General features: G+C 40.0%; 1 protein-coding gene across 6 annotated transcripts in view; it reads right to left on the bottom strand.

Moving 5' to 3' along the window:
* Window positions 1–11138: 11138 nt before the first annotated feature.
* Window positions 11139–22484, bottom strand: part of NAA16 (N-alpha-acetyltransferase 16, NatA auxiliary subunit) — a 68546-nt gene continuing 57200 nt past the window's right edge. For 4 of the 6 annotated variants that reach the window (XM_043891837.1, XM_043891838.1, XM_043891839.1 and 1 more), the window contains 7 exons: window positions 20293–20506; window positions 19143–19333; window positions 16999–17107; window positions 16474–16572; window positions 16020–16163; window positions 14009–14106; window positions 11139–13232 (listed from right to left, as the gene is read on the bottom strand). In XM_043891837.1, coding sequence (XP_043747772.1) covers window positions 13035–13232; window positions 14009–14106; window positions 16020–16163; window positions 16474–16572; window positions 16999–17107; window positions 19143–19333; window positions 20293–20506 — 1053 coding nt within the window. In that variant the 3' untranslated portion in view covers window positions 11139–13034. Of the gene's footprint in view, window positions 13233–14008; window positions 14107–16019; window positions 16164–16473; window positions 16573–16998; window positions 17108–19142; window positions 19334–20292; window positions 20507–22484 lie in introns of those variants that run through there. The other 2 variants (XR_006338874.1, XM_043891841.1) reach the window with 2 other exon arrangements.

Raw genomic sequence — 22484 nt, 5'->3', positions numbered from 1 at the left:
CTATTGACAGACCAGAGAAGCTGTTAAGGTGCAAGAAGTAGATGAAATGCTCACCAGAGCGATTTAAACCTGGTCAGATAAACGTGGGGCTTGAGAACACTCAGAAGAAACTCCCCCTTGCTCATCTGTCTGTAGCCTTGCCTAGAAAGTGTACACTCGTAACCATCCTACTGTGCTGTTTACATCCTTGAAGTTACCCTTCCCAGACTGCCTGTGACAAAGCCCCCTGGAAGGGTGTGGCCTTTTAGTTTACTGTTCTCTCCCCTGTGGTGTGTAAGCTTTCTTTTCTTTTTTTAAACTACAGTTGATTTACAACATTGTGTTAGTTTCAGGTGTCCAGCCAAGTGATTTAGTCATGAGTGCGGGCTCAGTCGCTTCAGTCGAGTCCAACTTGTGACCCCATGGACTGTAGCCTGCCAGGCTCCTCTGTCCGTGGGATTCTCCAGACAAGAATGCTAGAGTGGGTTGCGATTTCCTCCTCCAGGGGATCTTCCCGACCCGGGGATCGAACCTGTATCTCCATGTCTTCTACATTGGCAGGAGGGTTCTTTACCGCTAGTGCCACCTGGGAAGCCCATATATATGTGTGTATTATATATATATGTGTGTGTGTGTCTGTATTCTTCAGATTCTTTTCCATTAGAGGTTATTACAAGATGTTGAACATAGTTCCCTGTGCTATATAATGGATCCCTGTTTCTTATCTATTTTATACATAGTAGGGTGTATCTCTTAATTCCAAACTCCTAATTTATCACTCTGCCCTTTTCCCTTTGGTAACCATAAGATTGCTTTCTATGTCAGCGTGTCTGTTTTGTAAATGAGTTCATTCGTATCCCTTTTTTAGATTCCGTAAGTAAGTCATAGCACATGATACTGGTCTGACCTACTTCACTTAGTATGATAGTCTCTAGGTCCATCCATGTTGCTGCGAATGGCCTTATTTTATTCTCTCCTGTTAGCATTAATCTCAAAACATTTCATGCAAGGTGGTAATGGTGTGGTGGTTACAGAGGGGAGAAAAGCCAGCAAAAAGATGGGAAGGCTAGAATCACACTGTCCCAGCAAGTGGGGTGGGGGATGGAGGGATAGATGGAATCAGACAGGCAGCCAGTGGGGCAACCCAAGTGGACGTGAACCCTACCTCCCAACCCCTCCTCCACTGATTCCACTTGACTGAACCTGAGTAGTAGGTACCTGGGCATTTGTTATCCTCTTCTCTCTACTTTTTTGTCTATTTGAAAATTTCCATAATAAATAATTTTTAAATTGCCTAATTGATTATCATGGAACCAGATGTACCAAATTGTATTTAAGATGTATTTAAAAGGTATTTGTTGCTTCTAAAGTATCTGAAGGTTATTTTGTTCAACTGAAGACCCTGATGGGATGGACACATGAACAGATTATATGAATAGACAGATGGAGGGATGGATGGTCAGACTGCTGCTAAAACAAAGACTGGTTTTGGGGGCCCTGGTCACTCAACCCCAGAGAGCACTTACCTGCCCAGTTTTAAAGTACCAACCCTTGCTGATTCCATCTTTGATTTTCCTTCTAAAGTCACATCCCCATGTCAAGTCAGACAGACAAGATGCTTTTCTTTCCACCTCCTTTGAGATTACTGACATCCCTGAAAGATGCGAAGTGCTGACCTCAAGATGAATGGCTCCATAGCCTGTCACCAAACCCCCCAATGACCTGTTTCCAAACAACGGGCTCTAGTTACATCCTAAACGTGGGTGTTTGACACTATTAGCGTTTCCTGCTGTTCTCTATCCTGACCCCTTTTCCTTTAGGAAATTAATGGAGGTCTCACATTCACTTGATCCATGGTTAATCCCCACTTGTTAAACTCCTATTGTGTGCTACTAAAACTCAGCAACAACGGAACCTGCCATGCCTTTTTCGTGGTTCTCAGAGGATTTGCTGTTACACAATGCTTATGTGAGGAGAGTGGGTTTTCAAACCCTTTGGGGTACACGTTCCAGCGGGGTGCTGGAACGGGCTCATCCAGGCTCCAAAGACCTGGCTATGGTTTCCCTTCCCAACTCCATGTTCTGATATGCTAAACCGACGGCTTGAAACCAACTGGAGTATTTACACCACAAAACCAGCACATTCTCCAAATCAAGATTTCTCCCCTCTCCCCTCACAGAGCCAGTTGTTAAACATTTACGAGGATACAGCAGACTTTTTGCATGTATTACCCCGTTTTCTCTCTACATTACCTCTTAATGTAAACGATTTACTCATGAGAAATGCCAGGCAAAACCAGCAAGTGACAGGACAAGACAGTAAAACCTGCAGCCCAGTGCTCATGGCTCCAAACCAGGTCCTGCTCCCCGACACTCCCGCAGCCCCCCAACCACCTCCTCCCCACCTGCCTAACTGTAATCGGCTCTCTTTCTTTAGCTTTGGCTGCACTGGGTCTTCACTGTGGCGTGAGGGCTTTTCTCTAGTTGCAGGGTGTGGGGTCTAGAGCATGCGGGCTTCTCTACTGCAGCGGGTGCTTAGCTGTCCCATGCCATGTGGGCTGTTAGTTCCCTGACCAGGGATCGAACCCACGACTCCTGTATTGGACGCACAGAGTCTTAAACACTGGACTGCCAGGGAAGTGTCTCTCCTTCTTTACTTCTCATCTTTTCCCTTCACTTTTTCCAACCAGACTTTAAGAATAAGAAATAACAAGATAGAAGATGAAGTGGAAATGGGGCAGGCTATGGCTTTTTTATATTTTTATATTTTTTTATTTTTATTTTTTTCATTTATTTTTATTAGTTGGAGGCTAATTATTTTACTTTTTTTGTAGTGGGTTTTGTCATACATTGACATGAATCAGCCATGGAGTTACATGTATTCCCCATCCCGATTCCCCCCTCCCACCTCCCTCTCTACCCCATCCCTCTGGGTCTTCCCAGTGCATCAAGCCCGAGCACTTGTCTCATATATCCAACCTAGGCTGGTGATCTGTTTCACCCTAGAAAATATACATGTTTCGATGCTGTTCTCTCAAAACATCCCACCCTCGCCTTCTCCCACAGAGTCCAAAATTCTGTTCTGTACTTCTGTGTCTCTTTTTCTGTTTTGCATATAGGGTTATCATTACCATCTTTCTAAATTCCATATATATATGTGTTAGTATGCTGTAATGTTCTTTATCTTTCTGGCTTACTTCACTCTGTATAATAGGCTCCAGTTTCATCCATCTCATTAGAACTGATTCAAATGAATTCTTTTTAATGGCTGAGTAATATTCCATGGTGTATATGTACCATAGCTTCCTTATCCATTCGTCTGCTGATGGGCATCTAGGTTGCCTCCATGTCCTGGCTATTATAAACAGTGCTGCAATGAACATTGGGGTGCACGTGTCTCCTTCAGATCTGGTGTCCTCGGTGTATATGCCCAGAAGTGGGATTGCTGGGTCATATGGCAGTTCTAATTCCAGTTTTTAAGAAATCTCCACACTGTTTTCCATAGCGGCTGTACTAGTTTGCATTCCCACCAACAGTGTAAGAGGGTTCCCTTTTCTCCACACCCTCTCCAGCGTTTATTGCTTGTAGACTTTTGGATAGCAGCCATCCTGACTGGCGTGTAATGGTACCTCATTGTGGTTTTGATTTGCATTTCTCTGATAATGAGTGATGTTGAGCAGCTTTTCATGTGTTTGTTAGCCATTTGTATGTCTTCTTTGGAGAAATGTCTGTTTAGTTCTTTGGCCCATTTTTTGATTGGGTCATTTATTTTTCTGGAATTGAGCTTCAGGAGTTGCTTGTATATTTTTGAGATTAATCCTTTGTCTGTTGCTTCATTTGCTATTATTTTCTCCCATTCTGAGGGCTGTCTTTTCACCTTGCTTATAGTTTCCTTTAAAACATAATATTTTTAAAGTAGATGACAAAGGTGGCATATAACCTAGAGAGCAGCACTTGTCACGGGGTCTATTACTGATTAAGACCCTCACAAGCTAGCCTGGGGAGTTTCACGATATGTATTGAAAAGGGTGAATTTGGGCAGTGGTAACAATTAAAAAGCAGAGACATTACTTTGCCGACAAAGGCCCATCTAGTCAGAGCTATGGTTTTTCCAGTAGTCATGTATGGGTGTGAGAGTTGGACTATAAAGAAAGATGAGTGCTGAAGAATTGATGCTTTTGAACTGTGGTGTTGGAGAAGACTCTTGAGAGTCCCTTGGACTGCAAGGAGATCCAACCAGTCCATCCTAAAGGAGATCAGTCCTGGGTGTTCATTGGAAGGACTGATGTTGAAGCTGAAAAGCCAATACTTTGGCCACCTGATGCAAAGAGCTGACTCATGTGAAAAGACCCTGATGCTGGGAAAGATTGAGGGCAGGAGGAGAAGAGGACGACAGAGGATGAGATGGTTGGATGGTATCACCGACTCAATGGAGATGAATTTGAGTAAGCTCCGGGAGTTGGTGATGGACAGGGAGGCCTGGTGTGCTGCAGTCCAGGGAGGTTGCAAAGAGGCAAACATGACTGAGCAACTGAAATGAACTGAACTGAATAATTATTCTAAAGACCAGCAGGATATTAGAAATGTAAAGAATTATTATTAAACAATAGAGACTGTAGATAAGAGACCAGAAACCCAGAGCCTTGGGATTTATAATTTCTCTCCATGCATGCATGCATGTTAAGTCACTTCAGTCATGTCTGACTCTGTGCAACCCCAGACAGCAGCCCACCAGGCTCCTCTGTCCCTGGGATTCTCCAGGCAAGAATACTAGAGTGGGTTGCCATTTCCTTCTCCATCTCTCTCCATAGATCTCTGAATTTTCTTTCTTTTTTCATTATCTGACCATCCAGGTGCCGTGAAAAATAGGAAGATGATCTATTAGAACCCCCAACTTGGATTCTCCAGGCTGGCTCCCATTTTATATAATTACATATTGTATCAAAACCTTAAATTTGTACTTCCTTATGAAATGTTACCTAAAGTCATTGGATTTTCATCTTTTCATAACCCTTTTTATATAACCATTCACAGTTTTTAATATGAGTTATGAGGTAGGCTCTTTGGTTCAGGAAACACAGCCTCTGTATGGGGACAGTCCTGACCCAGGGCACTTGTGGACGGCTGCAGGAACTGGCTGTAGTTTGTGATTCAAACAGGGTGAGCTTAAAAGAAGCAACTGCCTCTTTGGGCTCAGAAGGCTCCAACCAACTACCTTGCAGAGAGACAAAAAGAGATTCAAACATATACTAAAGAGGACAGCTTCCATTTAGAGGTGGCTGTAGGCAGGCTACAATGAAGCGACGTTTGCACTGCGTCACCCATGAGGCACAGTGGGGACATGACTCCCTCCAAGTCATATAGCTGGAACAACATCTCCGGCCAACTTGAAAGGCAATGCCCATCTTCCTCCAAAACCTGTGTTCTTTCCTCGATGCCCTGGTCTCAGATCACTGGGAATAGACTCCTGAAGAACCAGGAAGACGCTCCCAAAGAAAGCAATGAGTGGTCCCCCGTGATCCTCCCTCCAGCATGGCCACCCCACACTCTGCAAGCTCTTCCATTTCTATCTTATCAGTTCCCAGGACAGAGCATGTCAACATCAGAATCAGATCCTAAAAGGGGGCTTACATAAAATGTCTAGGGCCAAGCCCTCACTCAGATCAACTGCATCAGAATATGTGGAGGGAATGTCCTAAGTGCAGTTATTTTTTAAACTTTCCTTAAGTAACTTTACCATGCAGCCAGGATGGGGAACCATGGTCTCCGAGCCACACACAGTAGCTCTCCTCCTGGGCCACACAGGTTCTTACATTTCCCAGCTCTGTCCCAGGCCAATCAGATCTGAATCACCGAGTGTTGTCTTTTTTTTTTTTTTTTTTGAGTGTTGTCTTTTAAACCACATTACTCTACAGTCTACTGTGGGGTATTTTTAGAATCGCTATGCTTTGTTACTGTGTTTTCATTAGTTAATTTATGGGACATATTTTGATCATTATTATTTTTCATTGTTGTTGTTGAGGTGCTAAGCCATGTCCAACTCTTTGCGACCCCATGGACTAGCACGCCAGGCTCCCCAGTTTCTCACCATCTCCTGGAGTTTGTGCAGATTCATGTCCGTTGTGTCGGTGATGCTAACCATCTCATCCCGTCGTCCCCTTCTTTTCCTGCCCTCAATCTTTCCCAGCATCAGGGTCTTTCCTGATGAGTCGGCTCTTTGCAGCAGGGGGCCAAAGTATTGGAACTTCAGCTTCAGCATCAGTGCTTCCAATGAATAATTCAGGGTTGATTTCCTTTTAAGATTGACTGGTTTGATTTTGTTGTCCATGGGACTCTCAAGAATCTTTCCCAGGACCACAGTTAGAAAAAATATCAATTCTTCAGTGCTCAGCCTTCATTATGGTCCAACTCTCACATCTGTACATGACTACTGGAAAAAAAAATAGCTTTGATTATGCAGACCTTTGTCAGCAAAAGTGATGCCTCTGCTTTTTAAATGCTGTCTAGGTTTGTCATCCAGTTTCTTCCAAGGAGCATCTTTTAATTTCATGGCTGCAGTCACCATCTGCAGTGATTTTCAAGCCCAAGAAAAGAAAATCTGCCACTGTTTCCACTTTTCACCCTTCTATTTGCCATGAAGTGACGGGGCTGGATGCCATGATCTTAGTTTTCTGAATGTTGAGTTTTAAGCCAGCTTTTTCACTCTCCTCTTTCACTGATAATTAGAGAGGAAAAAAAAAAAAAAAAAGAATCTCTGCGAGGGGCCTAGCCTTGGTTTCTTAGGCTCCCCACCTGACGGCCACAGGCACCTGGTGGGGAGTCACTAAACGCAGTGCTGTCCCTGTGGGCAGAGATAGCACACAGGCGCCAGAGGTCTCAGGAGGAGCCTGGCCAGAGCCTCTATTGTTGGAAAGGAAATTCCTTGCGGCCCAGCGGAAAGCCCGCCTACACTGGAGAAGCCATCAGAAGCCCACATCCTCGGAGGCGCCCCCAGCAAGGCGGTAAGAGAGACAGAGATAGCAACAATGACTGCGAACACTCATCCGGCACTGTGTGTGGGCCGTTCCGAGGGCTCTGCACAGAACTCATCACTTCTCACTGCAGCTATGTCTGTGAGTCAGAGGAGTACAAAAGCGACAGCCATGAAGAGAGGTCTAGGGTACTACAGCCCAGCGACACTCATCTCAAAGAAACATGGGCTTTTATACAATAGTGGAATAATGGGCTGAAAGCAGTAATTGGGAATAAGGATACATATTTTCTGTGAGAAAGTAAACAGCCTCCACTTGAAAAACCCGCATAATGGATGGAGATCTCAGTTAAGGTCAAGAGAAAAGGAAATGCTGAGGGCAGAGACGGAAGATGTGTAGAACTATGATAACCGTATCTCTTGACATAACTATCATAACTATGATAACTGTAACTACAATAAATCTTGTGAGTCCCTTGGACTCTACAAGAGATGGAACAAGTCAATCCTAAAAGAAATCAACCCCGAATACTCATTGGAAGGACTGATGCAGAAGCTGAAGCTCCAATATATTTGGCCACCTGATGTGAAGAGCTGACTCACTGATGCTGGGAAGACTCAGGCAGGGAAAGTCTGAGGCAGGAGAAGAAGGGGGTGACAGAGGATGAGGTGGTTGGATAGCATCACCGACTCAATGGACACGAGTTTGAGCAAACTCTGGGAGACGGTGCAGGACAGGGAAGCCTGGTGTACTAGAGTCCGTGGGGTGGCAAAAAGTCAGACACGACTTAGCGATAGAACAACAAATAACCAAGGAGTGGGATATTCCCAGAGGGTAAGTTGTACAGAATAAAAGGAAGAGGCACAGAGGGAAGCCTACGAAAAACAGATAATGAGGATGAGAGTCTGGCTGAGAACAAGCCAGAGGGGTTATACCTTAAGTGGTCACTATGAAATGGGCCACAGCTCTGTCAAGAGGCTTAGTCCTAACAGATCCTTGGTGGATTAGGATAGGGTGGGATAGGTGAGCTGGCTTTCAGAATTCAGCAATGGTCCAGACAGAAGTCCTTTTAAAGGCAGTCTTAGCTTCTGATAATTAGAAAATCTCCAACCAGTCCGAAATCAGCTGTGGGAACTGATGATATGGCTGCAGATTCAGGGGCTCCCAAGAGCCAAGGCTAACACATAATCCAACTCAGGTGATATAAAGACACTTTAGCAACTTGAAGATAAAGAAGGTTCACTTAATCACAACTTGTATGGGCGTGTGCTCAGTCGCGTTCAACTCATTGTGATCCCACGGACTGTAGCCCACCAGGCTCCTCTGTCCATGGGGTTTTTCAGGCAAGAACACTGGGGTGTGTTGCCATTTCCTTCTCCAGAGATCTTCCTGACCCAGGGATTAAAACTGTCTCCTGCATTGGCAGGCGGATTCTTTACCACTGAGCCACCTGGAAACTTTAGAAATAACATCCACACGTTCAGGAGGAAGGAGGTAGAGCTAGTAGGTATGCTATTAGTAATTAAAATCATTTTAACAAATTGTTAAGAACCAAGTCTATTAATGAGACTGTCCAGGCTATTTCATAGCTAAAAACGTACCAGACCTCAGTAACTCTTCTCAGAGGAGTCACCATGCACTGAAATCCATTGTAATTCCTAAGTTTTGTAGCTACTTAAACCTACAATGTCCAAACATCTTTATTCCACAACATATTAAAAAACTTGAGGCACATGGCCACTCAGTAATCTACTATCAATTCTCACCTCAAGGCCTTGAGCCTGTTAAGTCCTCCTGGAAAGTTCCTCCCACCAATATCTGATCAGCAAAGCTGTCCAAATGTCATCCCACTAGAAATGCTTCCTTGGCCCATCCTACTTAAAAATAGTAAACCCTTCCCAATCACGTATTTAGTGAAGAGTAATATACACACCATCTCAAACTAATTACATGGTCTGTTTTCAGTTAACTGCTGTTTATCTGCTTATCTTTCAATTTTTGAGAGAGGAAAAAGATGTATTAAAATCTGCAGTTGTAATTTGGTATTTCTACTTCTCTCTTCAGCACTGTATTTTTGCTTGGTATAAGTAAGTGCATGTAAGTCAAAAGTAGACCTATCTTCTCATATTTTTATTGAGATGACTGAGGCAACAGTTTCAAGTGTACAACACAATTCACTGTATGTACATACTGCAATATGATCATCACAGTAAGTCCAGTTAATACGTATCACTACAGTTAAAAAGTTTTCTATTTGTTACCATTTAATTTTTAGTGTTAAATTTGTATTTTTATCACTGTATAAATAATTCCTCTTTGCCACTGTATTCTGCATTAAATTCTATTCAAACTATTACTCCATCTTTATTCTGGTTCATATTAGCTTGCTGTGTTTCTATCTCCATGCTTTTATTTGAAGTGTATAAACAATTTTAATACAATCTAAAAATCTGAGTTTAACCCATTTATTGTCATCAGTGGTCCATCAGAATTTTTCATTCACTGTAATCTTTGTTCCTCTTTTTCTGCTTTCCACCAGATAAATTTTCTTCTTTTATATTTGTTTTATGATAGTTTTTAATAATCATATTTATGTTTGTGCATAGTGAAAAATTCATCAATTTCTTAATCTTTTCTATGTAAGGTCCTCTTAAGGCACTTCAGCTCTTAATCTGTACCTCCAACTCCAGCCCTGATGGTAATGCCTAGAATTTTAATTGTTACATTAAAAATAGCTTGTTAACAGTAAACTCTGAAAAGTTACTTGATCACTCTTCTCGTTGTATCTCTAGGAACATCTTCCCAATTCTGTTACCTCTTAATATTGTTCCAAAAGCATTTTCTACCAGGACCTTTCTAAGGCAAATCTGAGGTTTATATGACTAAGGATATTTTTAAATGCTATCATCTTCTAATGCTCATTTGCTTGGATATACAATTTTAAGCTCAAAGTAACTTTTCTTCAATCCTTAAAAAGTCTTTCATCTTCTTACATTCAATAATGCTTTTCAGAAACCTGATTTTTCTTCACAGTAATTATCACTACCTGACATTATATAAAAATTTGTTTGCTCTCCCCTACTAAAATATAAACTCCATGAAAATAAGGACACTTTCGTTCACTACTGTGTTTGTCATACCTGGAACGATGTCTGACACATAAAAGATGCTCAATAAAACATAGACTGAATCATATAGCTTTTTACCCTGTGGGCTTTGCCTGCTAAATGCATTCCTCAAGGAAGAAACCAGTAATTTCCTAGCAGTCCAGTGCTCAGGAGACTCGGTGCTTCCACTGCAGGGGGCGCAGGTTCCACCCCTGGTCAGGGAAATAAAACCCACAAGCCACGTGGCACGGCCAAAAAAGGAAGAAACCTAGAGTCAAATTCTGAAGTCATGACACAATCACACGAATCTGCCTTTTCCTATCTGTTCCGATAAACCTGGCAAGCTCAAAGGACTTTTCATGCCGAGACTAGAGATCTCACTAAGTACTTGGCCCTCAGATGCATCTCCTTTAGGTTTATCACTATTCTCCTGTAGCTTTCCAAAACTAAAAGGTCCTCTGCCAAACCTGGGATAGGGTTGAGGGACACGACTGAGGGACATGACACAAAACCCTCACTAAAAAGGATCCCTATGCACAGTCCAGGTTTGCCACGCTTACACTCAAAGTGGGATGGGAGTAAACAGAGACAGTCTCTACACACAGAGGAACATACCACTGGATCTCACTGATCCCAGCGTCACTCTTCCTGCCTTCCACACCTTAAACCTAACTGCCCACATCTCCACTGTACCCACCCTACGTACTGAGAAACTCCAACCATCCCAATGGAATTCTTTTTAAAGACTGCTGTTGAAAGCACAATTTCCAGATAAATTATGATTAACTGGCATCTTTTAAAGAAACGGCACTTACTGACAGTAACATGACAAATTACATGTTTCCCAGGGTATTTAGTGACAAAGATAGCCTACTTCTAATATTATTAAAACACTAAAAAGAAGCCAAGCTGTTGTGGCACTAATACTGGTAGGTGGTTATTTTTTAAAAAATAAACTTGTAAAACTAAGATAATTTCGTATTCTCTCAAAGAAAAACACTTTGCAAAAATATTTTGATAGTGTAAAGCAATAAAAAAAAAAAGCAATTCTGATAGTGTGAAGCAATAACACAAACACAAGTAAGTACAAAATAATTTATTACAGCATTATATAGGTTGGCATGATTTTACAGTGAATTCTTTTCTTTCAACAATTATGAATCTAAATATTAACTTAGTGTGAAGGAAAACAATTTTAATTAGAACAGTTTCTCTAAATAAAATCTCTTTTGAATTTATATTTGTCTTAAAAGGAAGTATTAAAGTTACAGACATATGGTTCTGAAAAAAACATATTCAATGATGCTATTACTGTTTTCTGTACAAGACAGAACAAAAGCTATCCCCCCCTAAATATTGCTCAACACCACTATGTTTTAATAGTTACACTGTTGCAGGAAGGAAGCCAATTCTGACTCCATGTTGGAAATGGTTTCTTTGACTTGCTTTTGTTATGATCATACTTAATGGCTTGGCTGGAGGACCCTTGCCCTGTGCTTGCCTATAAACTAAAGTGCCTTTGTTCAGAACCCTGTCTACCTGCAGATGGCTGAAGGGAGAAATTAACACATCCCCTGACTAAAGCCTGCCATTCTGGAAGATGTTTGCAAGACTAACAGTCTTTTTACTTTGCTTCCTCACCTCCCCCCATCTCTGATCTATAAAAGAATCTGGCATCCAGGCCCTGTGAGATGGTTATTTGAGGCACCAGGCCTGCCATCTTCTCGGTCGCTGCTTTCCAGATAAAGTCTCTTCCTTTTCTCAACAGCTCGTCTCTGGGATTCACTGCCCTATCATGCGGCAAGCAGAGTGAGCTTGGACTCGGTAACAGAACTAGTTGATGGTCTAGATTCTCATTTTGCTGATATTAAAATGTATTTAAATAGTCAATGTATAGCTGTAAGAGTAAAAATACCTCACTGAAATTTGTCTTCTGCCCCATTACGCCCTCCTGAAGCACACCACTCATATATAAACTACTTAAACTACCTGGGAACACACAAAGCAATTGAGTCAAAAAAGCATAATTCTTGCCTGTGGATCTTCAAGTCTGACCTAAATAGGCTACAAATTCACCACTGAATTTTCATGATTAAGAGGCAAATGGATCCCCAAACCCTGAATCATCAACATAAAACTGCAGTACCCTTATTCAACAGACAATAACATTTTCATGGATATTAAGAAGAAAACGGTACATCAGAAAAAAATTAAGGTGGACAGAGTATCACACTAAAGTTAAGCTTTAAATAAATATTTGCCAAAAGGAGTTCCATACCGTTTCTGACATACAGTTAATACTTGAATGTTGATGTGCTTTAAAAAGCAAACAGACAATAACAAAACAAACCAAGAAGGGATCAAAACATAGAATTCTGAAATGAAACCTGAATCTAAAGAAAATAATACAGTGGAGCTGGACTCAACTTAGGTTAATTAAGAAATTATCATCAAAAAAAAAAAAAAGAAATTATCATCGTTACAATATGAAGTGACAGCAACCATCACAATGCTAACAACGGAAAAATTTACGACAACTGTACAAGAACAAACAGGTAATTTTAACAGATTTTTACGTAAAGTGGCAGAGTCAGATAAAGAATAAAATAAGCTTACAGAATACTCCATTCAAAAAAATGATATCCAATCACAGCTGACCTTTGCACAAAGCAACAGTTAGGTGCACTGACTCTCCGTGTAGTCAAAAATACACATACAATTATAGTTGGCCGCCTGTGCACACAGAGTTCCTCCCTACCTGGGTTCTGCATCAGATTCAACCAACCGCGGACGACAGAGTAAGGTAGTATTTACTATGGAAAAAATCAACACATTAAGTGGATCCTTGCAATTCAAACCCATGTTGTTCAAGGGCCAACAGTATTTCATTTCTTATCTATATTAAAATACAAGCTGGAAAAGAAACCTTGACCTGAATTAAGCTTTGAGTCTAAGAGACGTCAACTTTCTAGAGGATTTCAAGTTTCATTTGCCAAGACATCACAGTTGGCTGTGTGGTTCAGAGCCGCGCCGTGACTGCCGAACTCGCTCAGAGCGGGCAGGAAAGCAGAAGTGAAGGGAAGCAGCTTGTGACAGGCCGTCCTGTACTCCTCATACTGGGAGCTGCAGCTCCCAAAGCTGCCATCGAGCAGCGCCTCAGAAACCTTTATTAAAGTCTATGTAAACAAGGAAAAAATGAAAATTATTTAAAAAATAGTCTGGTTAATAATCACCTTAATCAAAAGATGTAGTTTGTTAATTAAGCAATAGAAAATCAAGAAGGCCTCACTCTAAAATAACTTCTTGCTATCTATAACAAGTAATCACCACAAAAAAGAACACTTAAAAAATCATTTCTATGAGGCCTTGAAAAAGCAACAGAATTCTAATACTTTAAAAAGGTGAATCTCTGAAACTATAATCATTTAAGTGAAGCTGCTCAGTTATGTGTGACTCTTTGCAACCCCATGGACTGTAGCTTGCCAGGGTCCATGGGATTTTCCAGGCAAGAGTACTGGAGTGGGTTGCCATTTCCTTCTCCAAGGGATCTTCCCGACCCGGGATCGAACCCGGGTCTCTCACATTGCAGGCAGATGCTTTACCCTCTGAGCCACCAGGAAAGCCCGTAATCATTGAAAGTGTCCTTTATTAACAGTAATAGTTCCCATTTACTGAGTGCTTACTACATGCCAAGCACCTCACAGTTTACTATTTCAGTTAACTGTTATGCTAACTCTGAGATGGACCATATTTTCATCCTCAACTTACAAATGAGGAAAAGGACGCTAAAGAGGTAAATTGCCTAACATGATACAGCTCACAGCGAGCAGAGCTGAGATTCAAATCCAGACGTAACTCTGAAAGCACACTCAGGAATTACGTTGCAAAGAGAAGTTTTGTTCGCTCACTCGGTATCCACAATCTGTGGCAATCGGTTGGTGAAAAATCTTACCTTTACATTTTTATCTTTTACAGTTTCATCCAGTCTAGTGGCAATAGCAATTGCTTTCTCTTGCCTTGACTTGTCCAGAAAATACATCATTTTAGCACCTGAAATACCAAGACATTTCAAAACCAGTAAATGTGGACATCTTACATTTGATCTGAACCGACCAGTGACGTAAAACGTGGCTCCAGGTATCCAGTCAGCAGTGGGCTGCACACAACTGTGGCCTTTTTTCCCTAACTCCCTATTCCATGATATCCCACTGACAGCTTGGGGCCACAAGGAGAGTATTCGTACTATGTTTAGACACATACAAAAAAAGCCCCCTACCAATTGGGGCTTTTTCTGTGATAAAAGATGGCTGTGAAACATTTACCAGGACCAGGGTTAACAACCCCACCCCTCAGAAATGTAAATATGGGCTACCCCTGTGACATTAGTCAGTATTTCAACTAAAATCATTTTTGAAACATGATACTCTAAAATAAAACACCTAAGGAACAAATTGTTATCAAAGAGCAGTGTGATAGATGGACAACAGGAAAATCTTTGCATATTCATGAAGAAAGTAACTTTTAAAGCTATTTTGAAGTAAAATACAATTTATGTTCCCCCTGTAAACTACATGGTCCATGTTCCTTTTTCTGCTGGTCTTTTACTGATTTGTATTTTTATTATTGATCTATAAGATTAGTATGTGTATTGCTAAATTTAATCAGTTACACATCTGTGAGTATTTCCCCTTCTCGGCCTTTTGATTTTCTTTATGGCTTTTTCTTTTTTAGTAAGGCAAAAATTATCTTTTTCTGAGAACATCACATAATGCTTAGAAAGGCATTTCCCATTATTGTAAGAACTATCTCCTTCCATTATCCTGTGTTTTTGATGAGAAATTCTCACCTGTCCTTACTACCAGGAAGAACTGTAATTTTTCATAGGAATTAACTTTTTTCATAGATAACAGAACCAAGCAGTTTTCCTTTACAACAAGAAAGTTTAGGTTAAAATATTTAAATACACGGCTTAAAGTAGGAGCATAGTTAATTACATCCTGTACTTCATTTATTTTGTTCCCAGCTCCGTTTAAAGTCTTTTTCTAGAGTGCATTTAATGCCACTTTGTCATTTTATGAACTCGTATAGACTGCCTAAAATCCTTCCTCTAACAGGGCAGGATATAGTAAGTCCTCAAAACACAAAATACATAAAGTAATAAAAATACAAGAAAAAATAAGTCTCGCATAACCTCAACATTCAAAGTCAATCATTAAAGCTTTAATACACGCTTCTCTTTAGCTTTTATGCTATGTATATTTTTACACAGTCGAGACTGTATTATATATTAATTCTGTATATATATTATAAAAGTGTTTGCTCCTGTTATTACAAATCTTTTGAATAAATATCACTTTCTATTTCTATCTGGCAGTCCATCCTGCAGTCCTACTGCTGTTTCCCCTATAACTGGACATGCATTAAATTTGTTTCCATTCTCTTCCCCATCCTTAACACACAGAATTCCAGTTAATACCTTTGACCTTAAAACTCTTTCTTTGCTTTGGATTCTTTAAAATTATTTACACAAGTATGTATAGGCATAGCAAAAGACAAAGTTCTTGATAAGAACGACAAACTGTTTTCCTACTTGGTCAGACCAATTCACACCTGCAGCAGTAAAATAAGAGACTGCTTATACACTACAGCTTTCCCATACTTTAGCCTTCTTTTTTCAAACACGAATAACCTTTGCTTTTAGGTGGTAGGTTAGGTTAGAGATTTTTCTTATTTTCAGGGGAAGGCTTGTACTGCTATGAACTTCTCTCAAGAATTGCTTTGGCGGCATCCCATAGATTCTGTATGGTTGTGTTTAAAAATAATCTTTCCTAATTTGAAAGATCAAAATTATACTGTGTTCCTTTCTTTTTCTCTGATAGTTTGATCATCTTGCCAAACTTTTTTTCCCATCATATTCTAACTTTTTGCCATGAACATTTTAACCCCGGGAGCTAAACACCAACCTGAAAGTAGATGCTGAAGAGAGGCAGCATTATGTTTGAGAAAATCCTCATTAAAACTTTCCAAATCCTTGTTAACAAATATTTTCTGCATTTCCTGAGATAGAACTTTGCTCACGGTGTCTGGAAGATTACTGTGATTAGACACTATTAAAACAGAACATTTGCAGTTTACAGTATGTCTGACCTGTCCTTTGAAACAACATCAATTGAAATACATTCATATTCATTACTAAGCCTGATATATTTTACATAATAAAAATAGGAGTGCTCCTTTGGAATATAAAAACATTCCAGCTTAAAATGCACTAAGTTCTAACATATCTTTGCTAGTATCTTCATTTAAGTACTTTGCAAACTTTTTTCTTTGTACTAATCTCTTTCATGTCCAGCTTAATAGAAGACAAGTGAACTGTCATAATTACTTTTACATAAATATTACCTTTTTTATACTTACCAGATTTAGAAAATTTAATTAAACATTCATGTAGCCATGGGTTATTCCTGTTGATGGCAAAAGCTCTTTTAACAGACTGCAGCATTAACAGAAACTTTCCTATGTCAGAAAAAATTAGAACAGTAACAGCATCAATATTTAAGTATGTTATTTTATTCCCTTTATTTTAGCCTCACTTAAAATTCAGAAATATAGTATTATCTTTCCTATAATCTTCAAAAGCAAAATTCAAAGTTGATTTTAGTTATCAGGGACAACTTTTATTTTCTAAAGAAATGCTTGAAAAATCATGAAGAATTACTTCAGGTAAACAATCTGTATGCCTGTTCAAATAATTCACTTGATCATAATATTCTAATCCATTCCTCAGTAAAGTTTTGAGTAACAAAGGAAAAAGGGATTTAGAGCCTTTGTGGGAGGTTGAAATGAAGATCTGAGAAACAAAAAGAGATCTAACTCATAAACATTATACTGAATATGGTCACCAATAAAATAAAAAATGAAAATCTGAATCCAAACTATTACCTTTTCTAAAATATATTTCAAATGCTAATAGATGAGTGTCAATGTTATCAGCAACAAGGTTCTTAAGAGGTATAAGAAACTTGATAGCTTCTTCTAATGGATTTTCTATCTATTTTGAAACAGAAAGAAAAATTATTGTATTTAAAAAGCAGTCACACAAGTCAAATTTACCCCCAAATTTTATACTAATGCATAGCTGAAGTAATCTAGATAGTTCTCTTTATATAACCAAGAAGCAAGAAAAAAATTTAAAACTACCAACTATAAACAAAGTACTGTCAATACTTTTCAAGATGGAAATAGCTCTATTGTTTTCATGATTATACAATTCAAAATAATTTTATAAAAATAAAAAAATACAGAAAATTATTCTGTAGACTTAATGAAGTGGTACTACAAGTACCGTTATGCTACCAAGCCCCTTAAACTACAGACATTTTAAAGTAAGGAGACAAACACAACTGCATGACATAACTGAAAAAAAGTCAAGTTTAAAATACTTATACTAGACTCACAGTGAATAAACCAAAAAGCTAAATATTTCCCTAAATCTGGTTCCTAGATAACTATTAATATTTTGAAAAAAATTGTGGAGATAAGGTCCTATTCTCTTTGCAGCTAAAACATTTTCTAGTAAAGTATATAAAATGCTGCCATATTTCACTGTATTGCTGCTCTAACAAATTACCAAAAATTTACTGTATTAACGCAAATTTAGGGATTTCTCTGGCGGTACCATGGTTAAGACTCTGTGCTCCCAATGCAGGGGGCATGCGTTCAATCTCTGGTTATGACAGAGACAAAGCAGGTGATTAAACAGCTAATCCCATGAGGGAATTTAAGTAGAAAAAATATGGGAGACCTCTTTAAGCTAATGATTACTCAAAGAAAGCAGGTTCACTTAACCACAAAACCAAGCAGCCTTGCTTGGCAGCAAAGCCATGCAACAGAAGCAAAGGACGTGCCCCAAAACAGTAAAAAAAATGGCGGCATGAGGCCCACATCCTGCCCAGTGAGCTCAGGGCCTCAGTGATCCCGGGGACATGCACACACACACACACACGAGTAATGTGTGAACCGAGCTTGACCGTGAAGGGACAAGAAAAAAGTCCCTGCCCAACCTGGAGGAGGAGCAGGTGATGGAAGCACGGCCTCCGCGCCAGGAACACACAGGTCCTCTCCCTCCTCCTCACCCTCGCTTTGAGTAGGGAACTGCAGCCGACCACGTCCTCGGGCGTGGCACCCCCCCTCCCCCGCCTGCACACCCGCAAGCCTCACGAGCGTCTAGTCTAACAGACCACGTTGCTCTTGCTCAAGTCTCTCTGCACTGAGACATACAGGACTGTGGCTCTGGAGTCCTTGGAGACCCTCAAATGACACCAAACGGTGTCAGTTAGGCCACTAAGGTCTCTCATGCCAATCGCTGCAGTCAAAACAAAACAAAACCCCACAAATTTATCTGACACAGTTGTGTAGGTTCAAAGTCCAACGTGGGTCTCACTGGACTGCATTTCCCCTTGGAGGTTTTAAGGGAGAGTGTTTCCATGCCTTTTCTCGGCCTCTTCAGGATGCCCGCCTCTCCTGGCTCGGGGCTCCCCCCTCCTTCAAAGGCAGCCACAGAGGATGGTGTCCTTTCCCATCACTCAGCCCTCCTACCAGCCTCCCTCGTCTCCTTGAGGTCCCCTGTAATTAACTACACTGGGCTCACTGGGTAGTCCAGGAATCCTCTCCCTGTCCATGTTTTTATTTTTCAGATTTTTTTTGGCTGCACCATACTTGAGGCATGTGGGATCTTAGTTTACTTGTCTTATTTAAAGGCCAGCTAAATAATCATCTTAAATTTCATCTGCCACCTTAATTCTCTCTACCATGTAATATAATACATTCACAGTTTTTAGGGATTAGAACATGAACCCTTTTGGAGGGCTATTATTCTGCCTACCACAAGCACAATTCTACCTATAACTTGCATTAGCCAAAACTCACATATTATCACTTAAAAATAACTGATGTGTATCATAATGATCTTAGCTAATACTACAAATTTGGCTTCTGATTTACAGATTCAAATAAATCATATTTATGGTCAGCACAGAACTAAATAATACAAATTTTATCAGATAAATACAGTGTATTCATCTCACCCTTTCTAATTTTTCAGGTATAAGTTCTTCTTTGAGACCACTGCTGTCTTCTTCTTCATCCCGTTTTTTCTTTTGATTTTTTGGTTGATGTTCCCTTTCCACATGCTTTCTCTCTTCTTCTAATTTAGCCTTTTTCTGAGCTCTTCTCTGCTTGCTAAGCATTTTCTTCAATTCTTTGGCTGACAGGTTTTCTATAAATATTCAAATCAATGAAAACTCTGAGTCAGTGTTCTCCATTTCCTCATATTCTTATTCAATGCATACTATTGGTATATCTGGGCTTCCCTGGTGACTCAGAAGGTGAAGAATCCGCCTGCAATGCAGGAGACCCGGGTTCAATCCCTGGGTTGGGAAGATCCCCTGGAGAAGGCAAAGGCTACCCACTCCAGCATTCTGGCCTGGAGAATCCCATGGACCATGGTCCATGGGGTTGCAGAGAGTCAGACACCACTGAGCAACTGTCACTAGTATATCTGGGGGGATGGGGGGGGGGTGGGGAGGCAACTGTATACAAGTTTTTAGACAGTAAATTCCTAATGATTAACTTACACCTGGCACACCAAAGGCAACAGCAAATGCTGCATCAACTAAAATTAACCAACTCTAGCCTAGCCCTTCCTCCTACACAATACATGGGCTTAGGCAAATCCTCTCTCTCAATCTCAAGTCCCAAACTGTATAAAGTGGAGCTAAAGATTATCCTTCTGGAAAAATTCAAGAAGTGAGACAAAGCACAACTGCACAAGTGATCTGATCAGAAATCTGCTTTCATGCCACAATTTCTCAAATATTCTTGGGTATTGACATGTTAGTGAGTAAAAGGTTGTATTTAGATATTCTCATTGGCATTACTATTTTCAGTCAAGTAGGTATTAGAAGCTGCACAAATATATTTTTTTTCTCTAAAAACCTCAGTTATTTTCAATCACTACTTAAAAAAAACAAAACAAACGGCCCATAAACATTATCAGTTACAGGACAACACCCTATCAACTTTTTCTAAGTCTTCCCCCTACTTTTTGGGGGTATATCTGTTATCTGATGTTGCCTTCACACTCATTTGATAACACACTTTTCCATCATTATGCTAATGACATTCTAAAACTCTGTGTTCTTTCAAGTCTCTTTAAGCAAGTCCCTTTTTAGTTACCTGAATTTCTCTCTTGTTGTTTGCTTTCACTGGTCAAGGGATTATCATACAATTTCAAGTATATTTCAATAGCTGATCTAGCGGCCTTGAAATAAAATCCATGTCTCCTGAGTATATCTTCTAATTTCAGAAGGTCAACGTAGGCCCGAAGGGTCATCTTTCTCATGCAGTAAGTATGGAAGTCAAACTGGTCGTCAGTTATCTCAGAAAAGTGCTTGAAAAGAAAACCACAAAGTTACCCCTTACATTTAAGTCAATAACGTCTACTTTTTGAAAAGAAAATCATAAAAAGCCCGTAAGATAATGTAAGCAGTCACAATTTCACTTAGTTGCCCTCTCCAGGGTTTAACATACAAGGGACCTCAAGTGGTTCTTTGCATTCAACTTAAGCTTCTCTTCCTTACATTCCATCCCCATTCCCTATAAATCAAGTTTCATGATGATACCCAATTTCTATGTAGTAAGTCAGATGAGGGGAACTTCCTGGTAGTCCAGTGGTTAAGCCTGGAGGAAGGAACGGCAACCCACTGCAGACAGAGGAGCCTGGCGGGCTACAGTCCATGGAGTCCCAAAGAGCTGGACACAGCTGAGCACCAGCAGTGAGGACTTGGTGCTTTCCACCCTGGCTGGGGAACTAAGATCCCGCAAGCCATGTGGCACAGCCTAAAAAAAGAGTTAGATGCCCAGGTTATTCTTTAAACCTGGAAATTAGACTCTATCAATATTTTAGTTTTAACAAATACTTCTCAGTATTCCCTCAAAATCAGCAAGGTAGAGTTAAACAGAGCTCTGAATGGAAACTAAACATATACAGGTTTACACTGAATGTCTATACATCAGATGGTTCTACTCAACCATGAACTCTTCAAGAACAAGCCTGTCACATCCATCCCCACTCCCTGGCACAGAAGACATTCAGTAAGCGCAGTATGTGCCAACTCAAGAAAGAAGCTGGTTTTCAGGCATGTGACTTCTTAATTCCTACAGCCTCAGTTATTTAGCCTAAGTTAGGAATAAAAAAATATATACAGCCAATCTCATATGTTGTTAGGGGATCAAGTAATTATTTTAAAATTCATTCTAAACAGTAAACTGCTTTATAAGCACAGAGTGTTATGGTTTTCTCTCACTCATTAAACTCCTGTTTATATAACTATATCCCATTTTAGCAAAAGATCTTAATCTGGACTCTTGTGTATACACAAGCACAGTAACATTTTCCTAAGGAGAGAGCTTGAAGGTTTCAACCAATTCTCCAAGGGTCCATGGCCCACAAAGGGTTAAGAACTAATCCCTTACATGAAAGAAAAGATGACTAACTCCCCAACCAAACAATTTATACTTTTATTTTCTTCCCTACATGCATCTCCACTTCCATCTTCTTTCTTTTCCCCTACTTTAGCTTCTCCAAAAATATATAGAAAAATGAATGATTCATTACAGAAACACAGATCAAACTCTTCTACTACTTCATCACCCTCTGTCCTGGAGGCCTAGTAACTCATTGTGCAGAAAACACATTAGTAACTGCTCATATCATTTGATAATTTTAGTTGTCTTGGTAATTAGAAATACATTATACACAGACTTGCATTAAGAGCCTGATATTTTAAAATACTAACATTAAAAAGAATAAACGTACACAGTGTGAGGGAAAGAAATGGGGGAAAAAATGACTATTTCACATTAGTTTATATTTACTACTTTACAAACCATGCTTTAATGTTATATTTGAAAGCTTCATTCCTCCCATCAATGAGACAAATCAAATAACTTTTTTTTAAATGAAGGAATTACATAATTGTTCATGGTTAACATAAATCAAGTGATACCTAGCAGTATAGTATCTTAAAATCCAATACAACTGACTGAGGAAAAACGGCGGTGCCCTAAATCATGGAACACATAATGAGATGGAAATGTCTAAGAGGCTGCAGTTTTCTTAGGGTGAGAAACATTTATGTGTAAAAAAAGGCAGACGCAACTTCAAGAGACATTCCTAGAGCATTAGGTTTCAGTGAGGTCTCGAGGGAGCCGTGTGGACCCACAAACATGTAAGCCGCCTCTTTATCAGTAACCGCCCATAGGCTGCCTCTCTCCAGTCACCGTCTTCCAGAAACAAAGCAACCCACTTATCCTAGTGTGTCTGAGGCTTTCTCAGTTCTTGCGCTCAAAGTCCTGTGTCTCAGGAA

The sequence above is a fragment of the Cervus elaphus genome, chromosome 30 (genome assembly GCF_910594005.1).
Source record: "Cervus elaphus chromosome 30, mCerEla1.1, whole genome shotgun sequence".
Taxonomy (NCBI): Eukaryota; Metazoa; Chordata; class Mammalia; order Artiodactyla; family Cervidae; genus Cervus; species Cervus elaphus.
The sequence above is the reverse complement of the archived record's forward strand: the minus strand, read 5'-3'. Positions and strand labels throughout refer to the sequence as shown.